This window comes from Nematolebias whitei, chromosome 1, assembly GCF_014905685.2.
Source record: "Nematolebias whitei isolate Nwh7 chromosome 1, NemWhi1, whole genome shotgun sequence".
NCBI lineage: Eukaryota > Metazoa > Chordata > Actinopteri > Cyprinodontiformes > Rivulidae > Nematolebias > Nematolebias whitei.
In genome coordinates this window covers 33759985-33767568 of record NC_056498.1, presented here as the reverse complement: position 1 = coordinate 33767568, position 7584 = coordinate 33759985, and the positions used below count along the sequence as shown (strand labels likewise).

Here is a 7584-nt window from a genome sequence, read left to right as displayed (position 1 = left end):
TATTTTGTACTCTGGGTATGCTTAATCAAACTCCAACATTACTGACTTGGCAACAAAAACATCCAAAATCAAGACGGCATACTTTCTTGGGAACAAATTTGCACATGCTTAGTTATCTAATAATAAAATGTTTTTATTTTTTACTTTTAAGTTATTTAGTTTCTATTTGATAACAGAGAGGGTCGGACGCAGACGGTCCAATGACCAGTTCTGGCCCATTAGCCGTGCTTTGACTGTGTGGTCTAGTTGCTGCTTTTAGACTGATAGTTTGAAACAAACAAACAAAAGATGTTTAATGTTCCAGCATTTTACAAACAACACATTTAAGTATAGTTAAATATATACCAAAAATGGCTGAATGTATTACGCTTAACCAACTCATATATTTGTATATATTATGGAAAAAGGCGCTTTCTGTTTAACACGTTCTGTCTAACATCAATACCTCATTTAAAAACATAAAATAGTTCTTAACCAATTTATCAAAATTTTAAAATATAATTTAATCTGTTTTACTTGGTCAAAAGAATGCAAAAGAGCAAATAACAGATGAAGAACATGTTATTCAATTAAATACTGTAATTCAAGCATATAAACTGAATTTTACCTCATTTTCGGTTTAAATCTGTTTCAGAACTGATTCCTTCTAATAATAAATTAAAAATGAATTGTTACTTTAAACAATCCTTAAAAATAAACATAAGGAAATGGTTGTTTTAAATTATATTCCCGCAGACTCTTAATGAGGGCGTTTAAGTGTAGCACAAAACACAGTTTACAGCGAGCGTGTTCCTGGATGAGTGACCGCAGATGCAGCAGAACAAACCAGAGGAGGGTTGTGGGTTTGAGTCCATGCTCAGACAAGGATGAAACAACACACAGAGTGCACAGAGCCTGTTTACCGTCACTGTAATGGTGGTTATCTTCTGCAGCGGCCAAAGCAGTGAAAAGGAGAAGGAGGTGAGATTGTAGAGTATTTATCTGAACAGATGTTTGAAGCATAAATGAAGCTGACTAAAGGGGAACATTTAAATATCCCAGGAACTATAGAGACGCTAAATAATCTAAAAATACATGTCACTCTTCTTTACGTTGGGTACTTTCAGATGTGGTTTTACAAACACAAAAAAAATTATTTTGGCCTCTCCCCTCATTGATATGACTCTGTTTAAATGAAACGCCCTGCGTCGGGTTACAACTCATCCGACCTGTAAGGCCTCTTCGATGTTTCCATTGTAGTCGATGATTTCAGTCGCTCCTCGGTCTCCTTTCTGCCCAGGCGGGCCCTGCAGAACAACAGGAAAACATCTCAACGGCTCATACTGAACACGGGGCTCAGACGAGCCAAAGGAGACAAGCTGATGCTATGACTGACAGTTTCTGTGATTTTCATGCCTGAGGAGCTTCGATCGGTTCATCTGTTGACCACAAGCAACGATGAGCCAAAAGATCGATCGTTGTATTTATGGGACAAAACAAAATAAACAAAATGACGTCATCAGCTGCTCTAATTCTGTGAACGTGAAAGTGTTATGTGTGGTCATCACTGTATTTGACACAGCACACCAGAGACACACATCTGGAGCAGCGGGCAGCCATTTAAGAGCTCAGGGAGCATATAAGGACTAGGTGCCTTGCTCAAAGACACTGCAACACGAGGGCATGGTGGGGAATTGAACATGTGACTTTACAGTCCCAAGATGGCTGCCCAACAACCAGCGGCTGCTCTTCTTCAGGGGTCACCACAGCCAACTAACTCGCACGAAGACTTGGTGATTGTTTTTACACCGGATGCCCTTCCTGGCACAACCACTGAGCTACCGCACCGCTCTGTGTGGAGCAGAGAGCTGCTACCTGTGGTGCCCGGGTGAGCAGATGGTGGGGGTTAAGGGCCTTGCTCAAGGGCCCAGAGTGGGGCAAATGAGGGTGGAGGCTGGTGTGGGTGCTTCACCTTTTCCACCCACATTTGATGTTGTCGGTCCGGGGAGTCGAACTGGCGACCTTCCGATCACAGGCCCACTTTCTCTAACCTCTGCGCCACCACTCCCCTCTGACAAATTCTAAAAATATTACAAAATATTGTAACTTTGCTCAAATTGTTTTGAATGTTCCCATAAACTCTCCAACATTTTGCTGCAAAAAAACAACAAAACATATTGAAACATTTTATAAATGCATTTTTGATCCCATGTTTATTTTATCATAAAATAATATATTCCTTTAAGCTAAACATTTTTTTATTGCCTCTCGCTTTTGTTTAAATGAGGATTTATCTTACTCAAAAATTGCAATAAAAATATAAAATTTCAATAAAAAAAACAAAACTGAATTGCATAGTTTTGCTAAATTAAAGACTAAACAAATAATAATTTAAATCTGATTAATTTATTTCAGTTTGAGATAGCTCTAAAAGATGAACCTGTATATGATGGACAAAAATATTAATTGTATTTTTGAGCAGTTGTCTCAGTTGATCAATTCCCCCCCCCTCGTGAACACTTATTGTCATAAAGTTAAAGAACAACTTGGACATTAAAAATGAATTAAATCATTATAAACAGTGTGCCTGTGCAGCTAACTGCGGTTTAGCTATCGCCCCCTGGTGGTCAGAGTAAGGACTCACCCTTGGGCCAACAGATCCCAGGTCTCCTTTATCTCCAGTCTCCCCCTGAGAGAAAACAAATAAAACAACCAAACAATACATTTATTCTATAAACAATTCTATTTGTGGAAATAAAAATGCTACAAATTATTTGTCTCAATCATTACATACGTACACATGAAACACACAAATCTTATTCTAAAATTGAAAATTCTCACTCAGCGCTTTTGCTGTCATGAAAGGAGGGTGATCATATGGTTGCTTTAGGGTACTTGTTAGCAAAATATCTCATGAATCATAAGTGGGACTGTAATGAAAGACTCAGTCAGAGCTCAAGAACTTTTGGAGATGAACCTGATTTAAAATGGCTGCCGTCACTAATTAATCTTAGGAACAACAGAAACGGCTGCAACTCAGTCGATTTTTCAGATCTTGAGCTAAAAGTTGTTGCGGTAGTAGTTGAGTGTCTTCTCCCTAACATACTCTGAGCTCACGCTGTCTGTGCGAACTATCTTTAAAACTTTGACATTAGCTACTGGAGTCAACTCTGTTAACAAAATATCTCACGAACCAGTGGACAGAATTGACTGAAACTCTCAGAACGTAAACCCTGGATGTAAATCTACAACTGATGACACTTTGAAGGGAATATCCTGATGCATGCTCAATAATCCAGGTAGAAAAATCCAAAAAAGTTCAATCTGGTCCTCTGGACAATCAAAATTTTGATTGTCCAGAGGACCAGATTGAACTTTTTTGGACTTTGAAGGGAACTTGATTCAAACTGGCCACCCTAGGTCAATGACTTTAGAAAACACAAACATCAACATTACTCAATCGTTTCTACAGACATTGAGCTAAAACTTGAAACGGTTGTAGCTGAGAGTCATCTTCAACAAATACTTTTGAGCTCTATCATTTCATACAAGATCTTTGCTTCAAACTTTGTCATGCAATGCGACGGGCAATAAAAACTGCTTCTAGGAGCGCTAGTTTCATGTGTAACAAATGTTTCATCTTAACAATGATCATAAATATAGCAGTTAAGAACAAAAAAAAATCAAGACTTATAAGATTTATTGTTGCTGTAAGCTGTATTTATATATATTTTTTAACCAATCAAACACTAATAACATCGCTGTTCACCAAATTAAAGAAAACATGTCTGTCATGCTGACCTTTGACCCTTTGGAACCAGGCAGACCAGCTTCTCCTTGTGAACCCTGACATGAGTTTAAAAAAACAAACAAAAAAAAAACATGAGGGAAAATATAAAATATCAGGTAACGAAGGTTATAACAGGAGAAACAAAATCTACAAACACATTAAAGCTCTTAAAACAAATTAGTGAAGGATTCAAGGCAGCACCGTCTGGTGCAATATTAAAGGACATGATACGAAGCGATCCGACTCCTCGTGAGGGACCGACGCAGTCAGATTCATAAAACTAAGTTTCTAACACAGGGAGAGTTTATTTGAACGGGCTGGGTTTCTAACAGGAAGTAAATCAGATTTCTGTGATTAAAGCAGCAGCCGGGTGTTTGGCAGACATAAACAACGATAAAGTGACTTCTGTTAGGCCTTAAAGGACATTAAACTTTTTCTTTATTGACACAAGTTAATATTAATAAATTGAACATTTGATAAGAAAAAATCTACACTTGATGAGTTTCCACTTAATGTATTTTAGGTAGAAAAAAGACTCAAGATGGCAGCAAAGCAACAAAAAGAATGTTCAGGGAGTCTGCTCATCAAGGATCAAGTTTTCATTTCATTCATTAAAAAGCTTGTGCGTGTTACTGACCTTTGACCCGACAGGTCCGATTTCCCCTCGTTCACCTTTCCCAGGTGGTCCGTGGTCGCCTTTCTCCCCCTTTTTAGACAAAAGAAGAAAAAAAAAAACCAGCATGAAGAACACAGAACTGCTGATCCAGCCTCGAGTTCTGTTCATCGTCGGCAGAATAATAATAAAAAAAAAAATCTGTGGTGCATCTTGTAAACACTCAGCTCAACCTTCAGCTCTCAGTTCTGCGGTACCGACACATCTGGATCATCCGTCAACGGATTTACAGCCCGAGCTGTGGACGGTTCTACAGCGTCAGCACGACGGCCCATCGGACCTGGAGCGAACACTGAGACTACCGTTGTCTCCTGTGTCCTCCAGGAGAACGATTCAAAGACAAGTGGATAAAAATGTTTAAATTGAGAAGATTGTTTTTGTCTGTAAGCCAGCAGAGGGAGACGCAGTCTGGGTTTACAGCTGTCAGTCAGAGAATGATCCAAATTCTTCAGTTCTTTTCATCGAGCACAACACAGAGACTTTATTTAAATCTACCCACTGAAGATCGACTGTAATGAGCCTGTAAAAAAAAAAAAAAAAAAAAAAAAAAAAAAGAGTCAAAACTCCCTAGTTGTCTGAAAGATGGAAAATATGGACCAAACACGTCTTTGCAGTTAATTATTAATTAATTAATTAAATGTGAAGGACTTCTTCGCATCTGGTGAGAATGTTTCTGTTGGCAAACAAAAAGTGTAAATTAAAATTAGTGGTTGCAAAAACAAAACTATAATTCCACTATTGATTGATTGATTATTATTCTAGAGTCTGTGTTCGGTTTGACCCTTCTTGGCTTCCATACTGGAGCAGCAGGTTCAACAAGAAGCTCAGAATTCCTTATATTTTATCTTTTAGCATTTTTTACCTTTAAGTCGTCAATATTTACACTTTAAAATAATATTTCAGATCTTCTGAAGTGGGGTAGTATGTAAATGTTACAAGCAGTTAATATCTTACCTGTTGTAGATAGCTCTTTGAACGACCTCGGTTTGGAGGAATACATTTGAATTGCCACCAGACTGATGGGCTAACGGCTAGTCTGACCAAGACCAAAGTGGACTGCTGCCATCTTTAAACAATTTTAGTGTTAATCATTTCCCATTGATTCATGCTAATGCTATTTTATAAACGTTTACATCACCAGCAGTTTTAAATTACACCCGTTATTCTGGCAGAAATATGATCAGACTCCTGAACACGTGTCTGAGACTGCAGTGGAAGTGCTACTGCTAGCTGCTGCTGCTTTTGTTTGCACTAGCAAGTACACAGAAAAAAAAAAAATGCTGGGAAAAAAATCTAAGTGGTGCAAAATTGACAGCAGAGCAAAAGTTTGCAACATTTGAATGAAGCAATTTATAATCCAATTTGGTCTTGGTCAGACTGGCCCTGAGGAGTTTAATCCTGGTCCTTGAGGGCCACTATCCTGCAGGTTTTACTGGTTTCCCACCTCCCAAACACATTTGATTCAATGGGTGATTTTTCTCTTCATGTTCTGCAGAAGCATCTTAATCACCCACTGATCCAAATCAGGTCTCTCTTGTAAATGAGTCCTCGAGGCTCAATGGGATTGACCCGTCTAAATAAAGGTTGAAGGAAAGGTGTGTTGGAGCAGAAGCAACCTCTAAAACCTGCAGGATACTGGTCCTCGAGGACCAGGATTGGACAGCTCTGGATTAGCCGTTAGCTTGGCAGTCTGATCAGAACTGAACCATATTTCCAATCTATCTGCGACAGGTATGATACTTACGGTTTGAAACCTTAAATTCAATTCAAAAACACTATTAACCCCAAAGGGAAATTAATAGTTGTTGTAGCTCATCCAGGATTCAATAAGAGTTGTTCTAGATGCTGATGGGTGTGGGCAGGAAGGATCTTTTGTAGCAGTCCATCCCACAGCAGATCTGAAAAAAACTGACCAATCTATCCACCCAGACCCAGCAGACCTCCCGGTTCTCTTGGGCAGCAGGATCACCCGAATGCCGAGCAGAACTCCTCCCTGAGTGATGGCTATTTGTCCTAGCAGCCTGCCAAGCTCCCAGTCGTCACGGACCAAAATGCAGGTGCCATGGGATGAACACGGTCCTCCCACTGTCACGAGCCATGTTTCCCGCCACCTCCAAGATCTTGGTGGTCAGGCGCTTGAGCACCACCTCCAGGTAGACGAAAATGCATCCACGGCACCTCCTTTTCAACTCATTTGGGATTTGGGGCTGGACTTGAGATATTATTTGAGCTTTTGAGATGTTAATCAGCAGCTACCAGTTGTAGAAAGCCACCTTGTTGCTATGGTTACGCATCATAACAAATGTCCTAAAGTAAAAAGGTTTCAGTAAAAATCCTTCCAGCTGCACAGCATCCAAAACCATCCGAAATAAATCATCCGAAAAAAGTGATTTACATCAAAAAAAAGAAAAAGGAGTAATTAATGTTTTCATAAGCAAAATATCAGAATGAATGTAAGAAAGCGACTCCAACATGCAGCCACCTTGACCGGAGCAATTCTAGAAAAAAAAACCATCACTTTTGTAAGATCATTTTAGGAGACTGTGGATGATGTGAATCGATCATCAAAATGATCTGTTGATCAAAAAACGGTAAACGGTCTGATGCAGAAGGCCAATGGGGACATGATTCTTGTGTGTTTGGATCATCAGCTCATTATGACCAGGTTTGTTTAGGCTTTTGACAACAAACAACTTTAATCATCTTCTTCTTTTTTCCAACTGTTCCCTCTTTAGGTGCAAGTCATCCTCCATCTCATTCTGTCCTCACTCCAACTACCTCCATGTCCTCTCTAACTGCATCCAAGTATCTCCTCTTTGTCTTTTTCCTGGCAGCTGCATTTCTAACATCTTCTACCAGTATACCCACTGTCCCTCCTCTGGACATGTCCAAACCATCTCAGTGTGTCCTCTCTAACTTTATCTCCCAGTTGTTCAGCCTGTGCTGTACCTCTGATGATCTCATTCCTAATCTTATCCATCCTTGTCACTCCTAAAGAACCTCAACATCTTCATTTCTGCCACTTCCAGTTCTGTCTCCTGTCTTTTTGTCATTTAAACAACAAACAGCTTCAATGACGTTGGTGAAGTGACGATAATGAATACAGCAAAATCTGCAGTTTTAACAATGGCGATTGGCTTGA

General features: G+C 39.4%; 1 protein-coding gene across 1 annotated transcript in view; it reads right to left on the bottom strand.

Moving 5' to 3' along the window:
- LOC119408665 (collagen alpha-1(XXV) chain) overlaps positions 1–7584 on the bottom strand; it is a 54722-nt gene that overhangs the window by 3548 nt on the left and 43590 nt on the right. The window contains exons 12-16 of the mRNA XM_037675543.1: positions 4407–4475; positions 3781–3825; positions 2624–2668; positions 1209–1286; positions 903–926 (exon numbers count right to left, since the gene is read on the bottom strand). Coding sequence (XP_037531471.1) covers positions 903–926; positions 1209–1286; positions 2624–2668; positions 3781–3825; positions 4407–4475 — 261 coding nt within the window. The remainder of the gene's footprint in view (positions 1–902; positions 927–1208; positions 1287–2623; positions 2669–3780; positions 3826–4406; positions 4476–7584) is intronic.